At 41.4% G+C, this 19,381-nt stretch overlaps 1 protein-coding gene across 2 annotated transcripts in view; it reads right to left on the bottom strand.

Moving 5' to 3' along the window:
• The window catches only part of EFNA2 (ephrin A2), a 161,101-nt gene extending 147,486 nt beyond the window's left edge, over window positions 1-13,615 (bottom strand). For both annotated transcript variants that reach the window (XM_033955269.1, XM_033955270.1), the window contains exon 1: window positions 13,164-13,615. In XM_033955269.1, the coding sequence (XP_033811160.1) occupies window positions 13,164-13,282 (119 nt within the window). In that variant the 5' untranslated portion in view covers window positions 13,283-13,615. The remainder of the gene's footprint in view (window positions 1-13,163) is intronic.
• Window positions 13,616-19,381: the final 5,766 nt, after the last annotated feature.

The raw sequence follows: 19,381 nt of genomic DNA, 5'->3' as shown, positions 1-19,381 counted from the left end.
ACTCTAAGGCTAGCGAAATGACTGTCCCAAAAATAGAAAGCTGTTTTCTTGCAGCACTGGTATGGGACAGATGGGAAAATGCAAGTAGCATAAACTCCTCTATTCATTTCATGCTGTGTGTTTCAATTGCTCTGTTGGGTACCAGATACAGAAAATACCAGATGTACTATCCTATACTATATTATATCTTCAATTTCAATAAAGATTCAAAGCGGATCACAAAACAGTTATCCCTCTTTCTAGGAGAGTACAATTAAAAAACACTTAACAAATATAGGGCCCCTTTAATCAAGCTGCGCTAGAGGTTTTTAGCGTGAGCTGGCATGGTAAGTGCTCCGATGCTCATAGAATTCCTATGAGCATCGGAGCATTTACTTCGCCGGTCTGCGCTAAAAGCCTCTAGCGCAGCTTGATTAAAGGGAGATAACAAGTCAAAAGCACTATCAATAAGATCAGTTTTCAATGCTTTACAAAAAAGTAGTATTAATTCAGTTCTCTTAAATGAAATGGCAGCTTTTTCCAAATTTTAACCCCCTTGAAATGCGAAAGAAAATTCAAAGAGATGGATGTGAAGAAACAAATGCTTTCGAAACATTCACAGCATGAACAAGTCCTTGTGAATTAAGACCATAAATAGCCTTATAAACCAAACATGCCACCATAAACTATACTCTCTGCCTTACTGGAAACCAGTGCAACGCAATCAATAATGGAGTCGCTTTCTCAATCTTATCTAACTAAAAAATTAACCTGGCTGCTGTATTTTGTAATAGCTGTAGTCTCCTATATAATTTTTCCATTATATCACAATAAAGAGAGCTGCAGTAGTCCAGATGGGGGGGGGGGAGGGAGCCAAGTTAGCTTGAGCAATACCCCTAAAGCTATGAGGACTTAAAACTGAGCATTCGACGGGGTAACCTGAATTTTATTTATTTATTTATTTTCTTTTACCAAAGCATTAGTCTGATATTCAAAAGTAAAGTTAGAATCTACAATAACCCCCCAAAATTTTGGCAGCATTTTCTATTTGCAATTTTTCATCAGAAGGTAATGTTCTTTCTTTACTTCGTAACGTATCTTAAGCTCCAAATTACAATACCTTTGTTTTTGACTTATTCAATTTCAAAAAGTTAGCATGGGCCATAAACTCAATTATTCAGCTATACACTTTAAAAAGTCTAATGTATCTTCAAAACTAACCTTTGTTGAATATAGTTAAAAAATATATATATATATTATCAGCATAAGAATAAGTGAATATATCTGGGTAGATGGATCTGTTAGCTAAAGTCCTCATTGAATAAAGAGGGAGATACTCTGAAATACAAATCACTGTGATAGCAGTTTTTAGCGCAGGCCGGTGCACTGAATGCTCTGCTCCCGACATTCATAGGAATTCTATGAGTGTTGACAGCAGCATGGAACATTCAGCGTGCCGGACTACACTAAAAACCGCTATGGCAATTTTGTAAAAGAGGGGAGTTTATGCAGTAAATATCACATATATTAGGCCAACCTTGTGGCTCAGGATTGAATTCCCATTTTGCTGGGGACAGGGGCTTGGCTCTTCCATAGAGCTGATTTATCCAGACCTGAGAGGGTCAGTAGGCAACTGCCAAAACCATGGCAGTTAAAAAAGCAGCACTTTGATGAGACACCCATCCAGCCCTTGGGCCAGCACAGGTTCCCCAGAATCACCTGGTCATGCAATTTGGGGAGGGAGATTCAAAGAGAACACATTTTATCTGCTGAGTGAAGTATTAGAAAATCTTTATAATGTTTCTAGTTAGAGAAAGTTATTTTGATAACAGCCATCAAAAAATTTAAGTTTTACCATATGCTTTCACACTAAACAGTATTTCCCCCCATGTTTTAAAAAAACAAAATCACCATTCCTATATATTTCCACAACTTTTCTGGATTAGAAACACCCATGCCTTCAGTTGCTGCTCTATGACACTTCCAGGATGAAATATACAGACTATGAGTGAATTAAGGGACCCTTTCACTAAGCTGTTTTAGACACCAATGTGAACCTAACATGGCTTAAAATGGCATTGCATGGAATGCTATAACTATCAAAAATAGGATGAGGAAATCTCACTTTAAGTCATAACCCAGCAGGAAATATGATCTCACAAACAGTCCAAGATTAACTTAATTCAGAGAGAAAAAGATCTCAGCAACCCTACAGACAATCCAAATGGATAATCAAGTCTATATAACATGGATTCCGTTGTCTTTCATCGATCAAAAACCTCTCTATTTTTAACAAACTATTGTTGCGATGATTAAACTTCAAATTCTTCAAATATTTTTTTCTTTTTCTTTATATGATTTCAACATTAATAATGCACACACAACTCTAGATTCAAAATATCACTTATCTTAATTGTGATGTGTAGAATTACCCAACTACTTGGTGAATCCGATTTCAGTTTGCCATATCCCTGACGGGACCCGTTATGCCATTAACGATGGCTTTCTCAACTTTGCAGGGATATACAGCATGGGTGCACGAGATGTTTGAGATCTCTAAGGAAGTGCAGAAAGGCCTGGGGACCCAGAAGAGCTTCAGATGAAAGGAGCTCCGACATGGAATCCGCATTGAGGGCCCCCTGGAATTTAAAGGTCAAGTGGTGGACAAAACTCAGGTTTTTGCAACTGCCTTTATGCTCCCTAATTAGTTACCGGTAAACTGGAATTTTATGTAGATTGTGAGGGTTTCGCAGTGACATTTACCCCCTGTTTTACTAAGGTATGCTAAATATATGCGGGCGCTAGCCGCTAATCCGTTCATAGACTAACATGCACGCATTAGCGTTTAGCATGTGGTTAGCACATGTTAATATTTAGCACGCATTAAAACGCATTTAGCACGCATTAAAATGGAGGGGCATAATTTAAAAAAACGTCTAAGTCCCCTTTTGGCATAGGCCCTAAATACTACAAGTAGAAGCAGGGAAAATGTCCATTCTCAAAGGTTTTTTTGATAATGGCCTGCCTCTACGTTCAGCTGTTTAAACGCCCAGACCACCACTACGTCTACACTAACAACATATAATCAACCAAAAAAAAGCCGAAGTCCCAAACGCCCAACACAAGAGCTTTTAGGCAAAGGAGGAGCCAGTCCTTCGCCTAAAAGCTGGATTCTGTAACCGGTGTCTGTCAAAAAGAACACCGTTTACAGAATCCACCTCCCCCCCAGCAACGATCGTGGCAGGAGAGATAGCCAATCTCTCCTGTCACAATCCCCCCCCCCCCCGATCGAATCGGGCAGGAGGATGCCCAGGCCCTCCTGCCCGGCAACTCCCCACCCCTCCCGACACAATCAGAGCAGGAGGAAGCCCAAGCCCAACTGCCCGAACAAACCCCACCCTCCCCGACACGACCGGGGGAAGGAGGGAGCCCAAGACCTCCTGTCTGAAAAACCCCCACCCTCTCCAACACGATCAGGGCAGGAGGGAGCCCAAGCCCTCCTGCCCCGGCGACCCCCATTACCCACACCCCCACTAAAATTCAGGAGGGATCCCAGGCCCTCCTGCCCCAACGCAGACACCCCTAATCTGGCCCCCCCGCAAAACCTGATCAGCACCCCCGAATAACCCCCACCCGCCAACCCGCAAGATCTCACCCCGGTACCTGAGGAATGTTGGACGGACGGACAGGTCCCAAACCCGGCCGGCCGGCAGGCCTGCCATCTTCAGAATGGTGGGCCTTAGGGCTTGATTGACCCAGGTGCCTCAATCCCCGCCCACAGCCAAGAAGTCCAAGTAGGTCCAGGAAGGGTGGGTGGGTGGATGGAGGGGTATTATATTTTGATGTCATTAATGATTAATAAGTTCAATATAATTTTCACTATACGTCTGAAATACTGCATTTTAGTTTTAATCTTATATTGGGGTGGGAAGGGGGAAATGTCTTTGAAGTATTTCTATGATTGATGTAAATGCAATTTTGAAGTTAATTATATGTATATTTCAATGCATTGTTTTTTAATGAAAAATTGATAAAGATTTACAAAAAAAAAAGAAAAAAATTATTTGGACATCCTATTTGACATTGGAAGTTTCTCCACTTCCAACTTTGGACGGCTTGCGAAAAACATCCAAAGTTGGACTTAGATGTCCTACCAGTGGCATAGTGAGGGTAAAAGGCACCCAGAACGGTGGTGCCCTTCTTCTCCGCTCCCCCGCTCCTTTTCTCGCCTCCCCGGCTGTGTGCACGCCTTCTCTTCTCCATACCTTTTTAACTCTTCACCAGTATGAGCAGCATCTCCAACCTGCCACCTGTGCTGTCCCCAGTTTTCCATCTGACGTTACTTCCTGGTCCCACAACAAGGAAGTGGCTTCAGAGAGAGCCGAGGCAGTCTGAGCAGCAGGTTGGAGATGCTGCTCGCACCAGCAAAGAGCCAAAGAGTTACAAGGGGAGCAGAGAGGATGAGAGGTGCTGGCGCCCCCCACTAAGATGGCACCCAGGGTGATCTCCCCCCCCCCGGTCACCTCTCTATGCCACTGCTATGCCAGTTTTCAAAGGACAAGTGCATGTATATTTCCCTTTTAAAATTATCCCACTGAAAATACCCAGGCACGGATACACTTGCTATTTGGTATGAATAACAAGCCTGATATTCAGCCATGGTGGTCAGCAGTTTTTTTAGCTTCCGATAGCCAAGGGCTTAATTAAGCCCATATATTCCATGCTGGGCCATATCTGGACTCTGGCATTGAATATCCAGGTCAGAGCAGTTACCCAGAAGTTTACCAGACACCTGATAACATTCCAACCAGTATCTTTGTGGGCAAAGTTTGCTGTCCTAACTTTATTAGCTTACTCAACTGGTTAGCAGACTAAATCTTAAAGGTAACCAGTTATAGTCAGTGGTGACAGCACTCAAGCTTCACTCCTAGACTGCCCTAGCACTAACTGAACAGTGCCACCATGGCCGTCAGAGCTGATGTTCAGCAGCACTACCCAGATAAATGCCACAAAATATCAGCGGCCAGCCTTTCCTTGGAGTTTAAGTGGGCAGGAACCTCTCCTGCTGCTTATATCATGTTGAATATTGATCCCAATATTTTCTCAAAGGTCTGAGCTCAACTCCCAGACTCTGTTCACCTTGGGTAAAAGCATGCCTGAAACTATAGCTGTTTGATGCAAGGTCATCACCCAGGAAAAGGATCTAGGTATCATCAATGATAATACATTGAAACCCTCTGGTCAGTGCACAGTGGCAGCTAAGAAAGCAAATAGAATGTTAGGAGTTATCAGGAAAGGAATGGAAAACAAAGATGAGAATGTTATACCTCAAATACTGTATGCAATTCTGATCTCCATGTCTCAAAAAAGATACAGTGGAATTAGAAAAGGTACAGAGAAGAACGACAAAAATGATAAAGGAGATAGGACAACTTCCTATGAGGAAAGGCTAAAGCAGCTAATGCTCTTCAGCTTGGAGAAGAAGAGAGGGGATATGATAGAAGTCTATAAAATACTGAGTGGCGTGGAACGGGTAGATGTGAATCACTAGATTTCCAAAAATACTGGGGGCATAAAATTAAGTTACTAAGTAATAGATTTAATATAGAAAGAGAAAATATTTCTTCACTCATCATGTAATTAAACTCTGGAATTTGTTCCTAGAGAATGTGGTGAAAGCAGTTAGCTTAATATGGCTTAAAAAAAGGTTTGGATAATTTCCTAAAAGAAAAATCATACGCCATTATTAAGAAAGACTTGGAGAAAATCCACTGCTTATTTCTAGGATAAGCAGCATAAAATCTGTTTTACTTTTTCAGGATCTTGCCAGGTACTTGTGACCTGGATTGGCCACAGGATAGTAGGCTTGATGGACTATCTGTTTTTCCTAGTATGGAGATATGTATGTTCTTATAAATGGCATTATGTCCACAATTTCACCTACATCTCTTCTGGGCAATTTTATAATAAGTCTTTAGCATGCATCAACCTGTTTTATGCATGTACATCATTGCTTTTAAAATTATCTCCACAGCTATGGATAAAGTAGTGTGATTTCTGTAATAGTTCAAATAAATGCAGAAATATTTAAAAAAATGAATGAACAGAAACAAAAATATAAACATTTTTTATTTGCCTAAATATATTTCAAGGATAATTTTATAACAGGACACACATGCACACATACAGATAGATAGAGGCATAAAAAGGTAACCCCTCCTAGAGTTTTATGCTGTTTTCTCAGCAACAATTTGGAATTTCAACATGAAATTTTACAGCTTGACTACCCAATGATTTTTGTACTTTCAAAAATGTTTGCAGTGTAAAGCTACCATTATTTCAGGAAAAAAGTTTAGTACCAGCTTACTGTTAATGATGTCATTGTGACATAGACTTTTGCAAATAATAATTTGCATTTGATAACATAATTTATAGGTAATTTTTTTAAAAAAGCATTTCGAATTGAAACAGAAATCATGGGCAAGGTGTTGGTAGTGGATAAATAAGAATCCAGACACTGCATGAAAAAGGTTTCAGAGCAAAGGCGATAGTGGCTCCGTTATCATCTCAAGAGCTGGAAGCTCCACACTTGCCAGACCTAAACCCCTTGGATTACTATGTCTGGGGATCAGTGTTTAAGACCTAACACAAGCTCCACCAAAAGCCACAATTGAAAGATTCGAGGAAGCGCTACAGATGATCTGGGACACCCTGTCACTAGGACCGATCGACAAGACTGTTAAGAACTTCCCAAAGCAACTGAAGGCCTGTGTTAAAGCTGGGGATGGACACTGTGAACATTCACGGTGACTGCAAAATTCTGACACATTAATTGTATTGTTTGAATGTTCTTATTTTACTTTATTTTAGCGCGAACATTTTTAATTTGCAAAAATCACTAGGCAGTAACGCTAAAATGTCAGTAATATCAACATAGCTTAAGATAATTAACTGTTTATTACCAGTAGGTGACTAAATAAGTATGTGAAATTTCTCACTGAAATTCAAAGCAGTTGCTGAGAAAACTGTAGGGGGAGTTAAGATGGTTTTTTTTTGGGGGGGGGTTGCCTTAGGGCTCCTTTTATCAAGATGCGGTAGGCGGTTAACGCGCGGAATACCGCGCGTTCAACTGCCTGCTGCGCTAGTCGCTAACGCCTCCATTGACGAGGTGTTAGGTTTTTGGCTTGCTGCGGGGGTTAGCGCGTGATGAAATGTCCGACACGCTAACCCCCGTATCGCACCTTGATAAAAGGAGCCCTTAGTATATATGTATACACACACACAATATATGACTATTTTATTTCTGTTTTATAAAGGCAAACAAACACCCCACCCCCTTTTACAAAACTGCAAAAGCAATTTTTAGCACATGCCGGCACACTGAATACTCTGCGCTGCTCCCGACATTCAGAGTTCCAATGAGCGTTGAGAGCAGCGCAGAGCATTCAGTGTGCTGGCCTGTGCTAAAAAAATAAACCCTCTTCTGCGGTTTTGTAAAAGAGGGGAAAAGAGTTATAGGGCTCCTTTTATCAAGCCACGCTAGCGTAATAGCGCGCGTTAAACCGCCGGACGCGCTAGCCCCTACCGCCTCCTCTTGAGCAGGCGGTAGTTTTTGGCCAGCGCAGGGGTTAACGCGTGATGAAAAGTCACGCGCGTTAACCCCGCTAGCGCGGCTTGATAAAAGGAGCCCATAATGTTCGTTTAGAGCCACAGTTATTAGTGTGACCTACCGTAAGACATTTTATTTTACCACTAATTTGTGCTATCTTAGCACAGGTCCTATTTTATGCAATAAGACCTAATTACTAATAACTGGGATAACAGTAGCCCATATTGATAACTATCCCCTCCTTTTATGAAGCCATGTTAGGCTTTTTTATCACCGGCCACAGTAGTATTAGCTCTGACGCTCATAGAATTCCTATGAGTGTTGACGCTAATGCCTTCATGGCCGGCGATTAAAAAAGCCTAATGCGTCTTTGTAAAAAAATAAAAATAAAAATAAAAATAGGGAGGGTGGTATATCCTTAAATAAAACCAGATTCCTCCAAACACCAGAACAGCCCCCCCCAAAAAAACTTAATGAAAACCGTTAATTAACTTTTTTGATGTACACAATTTTAATTTTTTTTTTCAAAATGTTTAATTTAAGCAGGAAATTATTTAGGCCTTTGTACTAAGCCATGGTAGAGTTTTCTACCGCAGCCCAGAGCACTAAATGCTCCGACACTCAGCAGCATCAGAGCATTTAGCGCTCCGGGCCATGTTAGAAACCTCTACCACAGCTTAGTAAAAGGGGAGGGGGTAATATATTTTAGAGACATCAACAAGCAATGTGGCTTTCAACGCCATTTGGGCTCACTACACATCACAAACACTGTGGACTATGAATGGCTACAGGAGATGAGAAATTGAGGTGTGATGAGCTCAAGCGGTGTTGGAGCCACATTGCTCATTGATGCTTCCAAAATATATTAAATAACTTTATCTGCTAACATTAAGCATTTTGAACAAATTAAGGGTGCCTTTTACAAAGCCGTGAGCCAGTGAGGTAAATGCTCCAGCGCTCATAGGAATTCTATGAGTGTTGCAAAGTTTATCTCACCGAACCTGCGGTAGAAACCTCGACAGCAGCTTTATAAAAGCCAGTGTAAAGTGTATTCATAAAAAAATCAGCAAACATAGCTCTTATGAAGAGTTTCGTAAAGAGGTCTGGTGCTTAGAAGCATCTATGTTTTTAGTTTATAAGGTTAACATATGTGTTTATTTGGTTTCTACAATACTCTGGTAAAGTTGTATCTGATCTGAAAAAGTATGCATATATGAGGGGCCACTGAACGTTCTCAGTCCAACCAAGAAGAGAATGATGTGCAGCCATGAAACTTAAAAGTTATTCCACACTTTTTGTTTCAACGATATGAAGTGAAATAAAAAGTATCAAGAAAAGTGTGGAATAAGCTCCGCATCATTCTTCTCTTGATTGGGCTGAGAACTTTTTCAGCAGCCCCTTGTACTCTATGCAGGTCCGCAAATATCCCCCCCCCCCTTTTTACAAACCCACGCAAGAGGTTTATAGCACTGGCCGGCACGCTGAATATTCTGCGCTGCTCTGACGGTCATAGAGTTCCTCTTGCGTGGTTTTGTAAAAAAAAAAGGGGGGGATGTATTAGGTATGTGTGTACTGTACCTTGAAATTGTGCCCAAACACCATAGACAAGGTACTCTTGTTGGTCCATGTACTTGTACATGTGTGTACGCCTACAGAATATTAAGAGTCATCTTCCATATGTAAAACCCGCTTTACATGCAGAAAAAGCTTTATAAAATACACACACTATAGTTTATTCATTTATAGCCTTCCATTTACAAAGCAGGTCACAAAATCATACACATAATATAAATAAAAACCACCTACATAAAATCAGACAGTTACAAAAGTACACTCTCTCTTAACCACAACATCCAACGTTTTACCCAAAGTTAAGGTGTTCAACACCCATACTTCATTTTACAAAATAAATATTGTTTTAATAATCTTTTAAAAAGTATTCAAATCTCTCTGCTGTCTTATATGTAACGGAGTCTTATTCCAGTCATGAGGGCCTATATAGAAAAAGGCCACTCTGGTTGCTTGAAATCTCATCTGCTTTCTTGTTGGTATATAAAGGTCAGCTGAACGTAACTTTTGAAGCGGTATATACGGTGAGATACTATCAACCAAATATTTTGGTGCCAACTGGTGTATACACAAGTATATTAATAACAACAATTTGTATTGTACCCTATATTCTATCTTCAACCAATATAATTTAACATAATATTCTGACACATGATCACACTTTGCCACTCCAAAAAGAACTTGAATAACTGAATTTTGGGTAACCTGTAATGCATGTATCGCAGTTGAAGAGACTCCTAAAAGGACAAGATTGCAATAATCTAGACTAGACAGAACGACTGTCTGAAGGACATATTTAAAATTAGCTCCAGAAAGGTATGATCTAAGATTTCTTAATACAGTAACCGTAATTTAAAATATATCTTCTTTACCATTACCTGTAAGTGTGTGCCTTAAAGGATAAGCGTGAATCAATAATTACACCTAAGTATCGAATATCAGGTGAAAACTGCATAGTTGTTGTGCCCAGTACTTTAACAGAATCTGGAATATTCATTACCGTATTCATTGACAAATACATCACCCTTGGCTTTATAATGCTCAACATTAGTTTATTCGCGTCCATCCAAATCTTTTATCTTAGCTATAACTGTTTACAGCCTTCCAATAGACTATGTAAAAGATCCCTCAAGTTTCCGCAGCAGCTTGCACAATGGAAGGAGATATAAGTTAAACAAAGCAGCAGAAAGGGCTGACCCCTGAGGAACTCCGGTTTTCTCTACCCTCAGACCTGACAACTGCCCATTCATAATCATTTCTTGCTTTCTATTATGCACAAATGAACTGAACCATTTATAGACAACCGCGTTAAGTCCACAGTCACGAAGCCTCTCAAGTTGGATTTCATGATCTAAAGTATCAATGGCAGCAGAGACGTTGAGAAATACTGCCAAATCCGCATTGCAACTCATCAAGCATCGATACCAGTAATGTCTTAGTGCTATGATGCTTGCAAAACGCGTTATCGATGATCGTCGAGAATCTAATTTTCTTGTTTGTACTTATCCAATTGTAAGTATACTAACTTCTCCAAAATCTTAGATAGTAAAGAGGCAACTGGTCGAAAGTTTTGATCTCCTCCACCCCCAAGTTCTTATCTTTAACTGTTGGCTGAATAGTCGTAATTTTTAGCCTATCCGGTACTGTTCCCCCTTCTAATATTAGATTCATCAACTGTGTGATTACAGGACATATTCTGCTACTTCAATACAACTGGTGAACATAAATCACCTGGTCTACATACATACAATAATTTTCTTACTAATATCTCCTCCACATTCTCAAAGTGATTCCAGCATCCTCTTACTTGGTTACCTCTCGACTGGTTACTTTTGGGATTGCTTTAACAATTAGATTCACCTTAGATTCAAAGTATATATTAAACTCCTCCGCTGAAAATGTAACTATGGGCCAATCTAGAGTTTCAGTACCACTCAATGTTTTTACTACCTTAAACAATTCTCGCGACTTATTCAACACCCCCTTTAGTTTCCCTTTACATTTATTAATTTGGTCCAGTAAAAAGGTGTCTGCTTAATGTTTGTTTCTGTTTATTAATCTTTATTATATAACTATGAATTTTTATATGTAAGATGTCTATTTCTATTACAATTGAGTTATTTATCTAATGATATTTTCTTGCATTCCTGTATCTTGTCTTCTAAAATATTTCACATTCCAGTGACGGCTTTTTAATGGCTATATGCACATTTTCAACACCTTGCTGTTTAAGGTAATTTAATTAGGGTTACCATAAAGGAGCGGTTTCCATGGAATTTAGCTGCAGAAATAGGTATGTTAATCATATCCATTCATAAATGGATTAAACTGAAAAGTGTCTGCATGCAACCCATCAGGTAACATTACATTTCTGGAGAAGAACCATACTCATCTCTATGCAACCTGGCACAAAATTATTTTAAGTGTAGATCAGTGAAAAAAAAGGGAAGCCTTGCACCACATCTGATTTCTAGACTTCTTGGGGAAAAAATAGGAAATTATGCATCGGTACAAGCTCTATATTTTTGAGCCCAGGTCATTGTCCTCTTATGAGCAGCTGGAAGCAGGTGAGCCCATATCTGTGCTCAAAACAGACATGAAGCACTGCAGCTGATCCAAGATGGTCCCCTGAGACCATCCTGAGGTGAGATACCACTAATATAAAAGACATCGTGAAGCGAGTTAATGGTTATATAAAATAAAGTAGAAAAAAAATCCACTAAGGCTTAGTGTGGTTTAATTTGGAATGTTATTCTGATGCAGGAAACCAAAGGCAATACAAGAAAAAACCAGCAAAATTTCTGTACCCTGTACATTTCCCTGCAGTTGTTTTTTTTTGTTTGCTTATTCTGATGCAGGAGCTATAAATGTGTCTCTGTACACATTTGTTCAGAATCTTTATGAAGCGGAGTGAATTAAAAACAACAACCGATCCTAAAGAAGTTGAGATTATTTGCCGATTGTGATACCTTTCATTGAATCAATATACAAGGGGCCACTGAAAAGTTCTCAGTCAGACCAACAGAGTTGGGACAGTCTCCATCAAGGGCTATACACTTAGTCCAGTGATCTTCCACTTTTTTTCATTCTGTCGGAAAAATACAACTTTGTTGGTTGGGCTGAGAACTTTTCAGCAGCCCCTAATAAGAGCTAGATAAAAATGTTGCCACATACTTTTATTTATTTTTTTTTTTTTTAAGACATCCAGTGAGGGGACATGTATGATCCTGTAAGTTCATGAATAAAAGTCCAATAAAGGACTCACAATCTGCAAGGAATCCTAAAAAAAAAAAAAAGACATTTCTTCCTAACTACTTTGCCCGTTTAAACCAACGTTCAAGCTTCTGAAATGCTACACTTAAGAGCGGGTGCTGAAAAGTTCTCAGCTCAACCAACCAACTTCCTGTTATTTTTGCCACCGTAGCTGAAAAAAGTATTATCTTATTTCGTTAAGTGCCAATTTGCAGAAACGAAATTCTACGTTGGACATTGTTTCAGATCACTGATTGAACCATATCGACGCCATTCTCTTCCTGGTTGGGCTGAGAACTTTTTTTTTTTTTTTGCATCCCCTCTATAGCTCTAACTAGTAAGAACTTCCCATGCCTGCAGGTGAACTGATGACAAAGTTCAGGATAACTTCGTTTCCCAGAAGGTTTACAGTCTAAGAGCGCCTCTGGCAACGGAGGGTGAAGTGATGGTCACAAGAGTGTCGGTGAAAGGCTGGATTTGAACCCTGACTTTATGGTTCCTTCTCAGCCCCATTGATCCAGCCAGTGGCGCTACTTTAAGCAGACCTTTGTAGTGTTAGGGGTGTGTTTTAGGTTAGAAACGTTGGCTCATTTCACCTCCACAGTGATTTCTACGAAAATCGTTGCTCGTGTAGGCATGCAATTTCGGCTTCCAGTCCGCGCAAAGTTTCCTAAGTAGCCAGAACTTACAAGGGGAAGTGCCCTATAAAGGCGGTTCAAGCTTGCCTAGCCGACTTTTCGCCTGCGCTTCCTACCTGGGGTTGCTCTTGTTCCAGTACACGGCGTGGCGGTCGGACACCACTTGGCTCCAGCCGGGACGGCAGGGCAGGGCCGCGAGCAGCAGCAGCAGCAGCAGCGCCTCGCCGGGCTCCATCCTGCCGCTTCCCAAGTGCCACGAGTCCCGGGGCTGGTGTGGGCAGGACCTCGCATACCCCTTGCCATGCTGCTGCCCTGGGGAGAGAGCCCCGCGCACGGCGGTCGCGCGGAGAGAGCGCCCCTGCAGCCGCGCGGCGGCTCCTCCCGCACGGAGAGGGGAGGGGTGGGCCAAGCCCTCCCTTCCTCAGCCCTGCACGCCTTCAGCTGGCCACGGCTTCACACCAGCGCGAGCTCATTCTTCCAGCGCAGGAAAAAGAAACCTTTTCTTTCCTTTGTCCGCTTTCCCTCCAAGCGGCTCTCCTTTTTTTTTTTTTTTTTTTTTTGTCATTCGAGCCTGAGCCTTCTGTAACTGATCCGGGACAGCGAGCGTTCAGAACGTATATACAGAGCGTGCGCGCGCACACACACACCGAAGCCACAATGGATTTTAGTAGAGGGATGGAAGCGCGCTCTAGCTCTGACCAAATGTAACGGTCGCTGTAGTTCAACAGTTCACGGGATTGGCAACTAATCACAGCTTTGGATCTGCGACAAAATGTTGAATTCGCAAAGTGATTCAAGCTAGTCACCCCCTCCCCCATCCTTAGCAAAAGGGCAACCCTTTGAAAAGCCTTCCAGTCCGATTTACCAAAGAACATCATCGCCTATTAAAATCAAGAGTAATCATCTAGCTGCGTTTTATTAAATGCACACCCGGCTTCTGCTTCACCGATAAATCAGAGCTTCCCCCCCCCCCCCCCGAACAGTGTCCTGTCCTCTGCATACAGAACTAGAAGGCTGGAAGGAGTAAAGGGAGAAGTAACTTAAGGACATATTTCTTCTCTAAAAGGGTACCAGATATCCCGAGCAACCTCTCGCTGGAGACAGCAGAACAGTAATGGAGTTCAACGGAATAAGCAGAAGATCCTTAGGGGTGTAATAGATATCTGGTAAATGCCAATTTAAATTACAATTAAAAACGAAAGGTAAGTGGGATTCAAATAGAAGACTAATGCTATTTGGCATCATAGTCTATGGTTCTATGTAAATTCTACATATGAATGAGATGTTTCTGTAATTTTAAGGTTTTTATGAAAATGTGCTAAAATTTGCAGTTATTGCGGTTTAACGCAGGATTTTATCACACAGTAGCTGCAAATTTTACATGCCACCTTTTGGACCACTATTTTTACTGTAGGTCATGATACTCACTAAACTCCCCTTTTATTAAGCCGCGGTAGAGGTTTCTACTGCAGCCTGGAGCGCTAAATGCTTCCACGGTAATCTGACGCTCATAGAATTCCTTGATCTCGGTGGAAACGACCCTTAATTCCTACATACATGAGCGCACGGTGAAAATGCTTTTGTACCAAAAATATCGCTATCATCGCTATGGTAAATCGCGCAGGGAGTTATTAGCCCGGATTGACCTCCCAATGCTAGAGAGGGTCATTCGCTATGTGTTGGGGTTGCGGATAGCCTGGGTTGTCTTAACAATTCTACAGGCCTAAATTGCACAGTCTTTTCAATGTCCCACTTTCGGGGGGGATATTAACGGTTGCCAGGACTCGGGGGCAGAACCCCTTATTCGGGATCTATTTAGTGGATTTCTGGATTACCAGCCGCTTTCTGATTTTGGATGTCGAGTTTCTTAATGCACCTCATCACCCTAAGAGTAATTGCATAAAGCTATTCCAGAACCCAACGAAACTTTTCGGCCCCAGGGCGCCGGATGGTTTCACGGCAGAAGAATTCTATAAATTATTATCAGGGCGCAAGCTAAGTCCCTATTTTACGGGACTATTATTAGCATGGTTAATTCATGATGACCACATTTCCTGTATTTCCCAATGAGGCACTAATTTCCCCCATGTTGATTTTGAAACCCGGCCAAGACAGTACTGCTCCCTAGAGTCCTATCGCCCAATTTCTCTGCTAAATGTGGATATTAATAATACTATCTAAAATATTAGCTGATAGACTTAGCGACCCTTCTCCCCAACATCATAGCATCACCAACAGGTGGGATTTGTTATAGGGTCGGTTCAAGCGGTACACAATGTACGTAAAGCCACTGTTGTCCTTAGCTCACACCCAAGTTCATAACATTCTGATGCTCTTGTTAGTTTAGGCGGCCAGGCATTTGACCATGTCAATATTTCTTGTTATACTGTCTATCCCACGTATCTAGACGGTTTACAATAGGTTAAAAGAAAAAAAAAAAAAAGAATAAAATATTATCTAAAACATTATTGAGGGAAGACAGACAGACAAACATAACTGACTGAAGTCCAAGAGGGAGGTAAAGTTACAATAAAATTAGCTTTGGAAAAGGGTATTGGGTAGGAATAGAACAGTAGGTGAGGGAAATATTTTTGTCAGAAGGGTATGAGATGGTTAACCTGTATCAAAAGCGTCTCAAAATAAGAAAGTTTTTAATTTAGATTTGAATACCGGTAAGGAAGATTCAAGTCCGAGTTCGTTGGGCATTGCATTCCATAGTGTCAATGCCATAACGGAAAAGATAGATTTGCATGTATGATCATAAAAATTTTTGCAAAAAGAGGGTATTGCAAGAAGATTTTGAGTGTTGGATCCAAGTATTCTTTGAAAGGAGTGGGGAGTAATAAGTTTGTTGATGAATGTGGGAGAGTTTGGGAATGCTTTTGGCAAGGAACCTTACACCCCGAGCTCGTAGCAGACTTTTGAACACTTAAGGTTACTCTCAACTTTTGGCATGGCTTTGGACTCCCGGGATGGGGGGGGGGTGGGGGGGGGAGGGGGGGGGGGGGGAGGGGGGACATGTTTGTACTGTTACTTTTGATTGATGCTCTTTCTTGTTCTTGCCTGTTATACTTGAAATAATAAAAAAAAGCATTTGAACATAAAAAAGATGAGAAAGAAGCAGTTTATAGGTGATCCGATGGGAAATAGGTAGCCAGTTTGCTTTTCGGAGCAAGGGGGTAACATGATCATATTTCGTTGCCTTATGGATAAGTTTTATTGCTGTGTTTTGTAAGATCTGTAGCATGTGGATTTATTTTTGTGTTGAACCTTGATTTAAGAAATTGCAATAGTCAATTTGGGAAATAACAAGAGAGTGACTAATGATATTGAGAGAGGAAGAATCTAGAAGCGAAGAAATAGAGCAGATCATTTTTAATTTAAAGAAGGATTTTTTGACAACAGTACTAATTTGATCATGGTAAGAAAGTTTATTGTCAAGAGTAACTCCCAGTAATTTTTATTCTAGAGTCCATTTTGATTGGGGTGTTTTGATACAGATGGGGGTCGTAAGATCTTCCTTGTCAGAGCAAGGGAACAGAATACCTTTGGGGTTTTTTTCGATGTTCAGGGTAAGCATGTTTTGGCTCAACCAAAGGCTGATTTCATTTGGTCAAGTTTTCAATTTAAATCAAGAATATCTCTGGGTTGTCAGGGTTCAGAGAGTGTAAGAGCTGACTATCATTGACGTAAGCGAAAGTGGTAAAACCGATGGATTGGGTTAGAGTCAGCAGCAGTGTCAGAAAAAGGTTAAAAGGTTAAAAAGAGTCAGTGAGAGAATAGAACCCTGCATCCTCTCCAACTCACGAAAAGGGGTATACACTAGACATCATCAGTTTCCTCGACCTTACCGAGCACATAACTTCTGCTTTCCTCGACCTTACCGAGCACAAAACTTCTGCTGAAGATGCTTGTTGGGAACATGTCCTTTGGTCCGATCACTTTTTAGGCTCTTTCTGTCTCCCCATTTTCATGTCCCACCTTGGATCTCCATCCCATGCCACAAATTCTATTATCTTCCGCAAAAAAATTGCGAGCGATCTGTTCTGGACCCAATTGCTCAACCAGCTTCCCTCCTGTTTTAAGCCTGTTGACCCAGAAACCAACTGGCACAACTGGGTAAACCTCTCCAAGACTACCTATTGTGCTCTTGCCCCTTTATCTACCAAATCTATCTCCTACTCCCGTAAAGCCCCTTGGTATCTTCCGTACCACAGAGAACTGAAGCAGAAATGTTGAGCACTGGAGCGTAAATGGAAAAAATCTAAATCCCCTGCAGACAGACAGTCCCGGAGGGACAATATCAAATTCTACAACACAGTACTAAAAAAAGCAAGGAAGAACTTCTATGGTGATAAAATCTCCAGATCCAACAACCAGAGTAGTACATTGTTTAACATCTGGTGCTCCTTAACCTCTAAAAATGAGTCCACCATTCCCCTCTCCTCCCCATCAGCAGACGACCTAGCAAAATTCTTCAACGAAAAGATCACTACCATAAGAAGCTCCTTCCCACCAGCAGTCTCTTACAATTCTTTGGTTCCCAGCGACTCTAACCCTTTCCCAGCCGACTCTAACCCTATCCCAGTAGACAGATCCTGGACTGTGTTTCACCATGTATCCAAATCCCAGATCTCTAAACTCTGCCTCAAACTGAAATCCTGCAAATGTGCCCTGGATCCATTCCCTTCCTACCTATTCAAGGAAATTCCCGCGCAGGCCATCTCATCCCTCACCAAACTTAAACTCTGCTTTACTATCAGGCCTATTTTCCACAGAAATGGGACATATTGCCTTGACCCCATTACTGAAAAAAGCTGACCTTGACCCTTCCTCTCCATCTAACTATCGTCCCATAGCAAATATCCCTCTCCTCACCAAAATGCTAGAGGCCATCATATCTACTTAACTCTCATCTTACCTAGAGAGATTCTCCATTCTCTTACCTTACCAACATGGCTTCAGACCCAACTTCAGCATCGAATCCCTACTGGCCTCATTAATTTCAAAGGTGCAACAACTACATTCTCGTAATAAGTTTGCTATCCTATTACAATTCATCTTTCTGTAGCTTTTGATGTTGTCCACCACGATATTCTAATTTATCAACTCTCCAAGATAGGCATTGACTCCACAGTTTTAGAGTGGTTCTTGAAATTCTTACGATCCCGCTCCTACACTGTTAACACAAATAGCCTCACGTCCTCTCCTTGGAAACCGACTTGTGGAGTCCCGCAGGGATCACCTCTGTCCCCTATTCTCTTCAACATCTAGATTATGGAAGGCCTTGTAAACCAGGACCTCATGTCTTACCTCGAAAAATTTAACATCCTTCATGACTCCCAGTCTGGATTCTGCACTAACTACAGCACGGAAACCGTTCTAGCATCTCTAACTGATTACCTCCTCCAACAATTCTCATAGGGAAACAGTGCCCTAATACTCCAGTTCGACCTCAGTAGTGCCTTTGACCTGGTAGATCATGACATCCTGCTCAGCTACCTCAATACCTTAGGCATTTCAGGACAGGTACTAACCTGGCTCACAGGCTTCTTAAAAAACCACACATACCAAGTACACCATGAAGGAACCTACTCCCACACCTGGTCCAACCCCTGTGGAGTTCCACAAGGCTCCCCCCTATCACCTTCCCTATTCAATATCTACATGACTTCACTGGGACACATGTTATCTGACCGAAAGCTGAAATCCTACATCTACGCAGATGACATCACAATTGTCATCCCCATCTACTCATTCTCACAAGAAACAGAGCAACACATCGCATCAGTACTTACCATGGTCGAACACTGGACCACTCAGTCCAAACTGAAACTAAACCCAGAAAAGACCAAACTCTTCCTAGCTAGTCCCAACCACAAACTAACGAACACCACCTTACAACTCAACGGCCGAACTTACCCTATTAACCCCACCATCAAAATCCTTGAAGTCATCCTAGACCGCTGCTTGACCTTCGAAGACCACACCAACGCCCAGGTCAAAAAATGCTTTTATACCCTCTGGAAACTCCGTACCATCAAACATTACTTTGACTTCCCCTCCTTCAGACTGCTGGTCCAGTCCCTAATCCTAAACACACTGGATTACTGTAATATAATTTATATGGGCTCCTACAAGAAAACCATCAAACGACTGAGACTTATCCAAAACACCGCAGTCCGCCTAATCTATGGCCTCAAAAAGTCAGACCATATCACCCCTTACTATAGAAATCTGAACTGGTTGCCAATAGAAGCGAGATTCATCTTCAAATTCGCCTGCCTCTGCTTCAAAACCCTAACTGGCTTGTCCCCGATATATCTGTCTCACC

The sequence above is a fragment of the Geotrypetes seraphini genome, chromosome 8, assembly GCF_902459505.1.
Source record: "Geotrypetes seraphini chromosome 8, aGeoSer1.1, whole genome shotgun sequence".
NCBI lineage: Eukaryota > Metazoa > Chordata > Amphibia > Gymnophiona > Dermophiidae > Geotrypetes > Geotrypetes seraphini.
The sequence above is the reverse complement of the archived record's forward strand: the minus strand, read 5'-3'. Positions and strand labels throughout refer to the sequence as shown.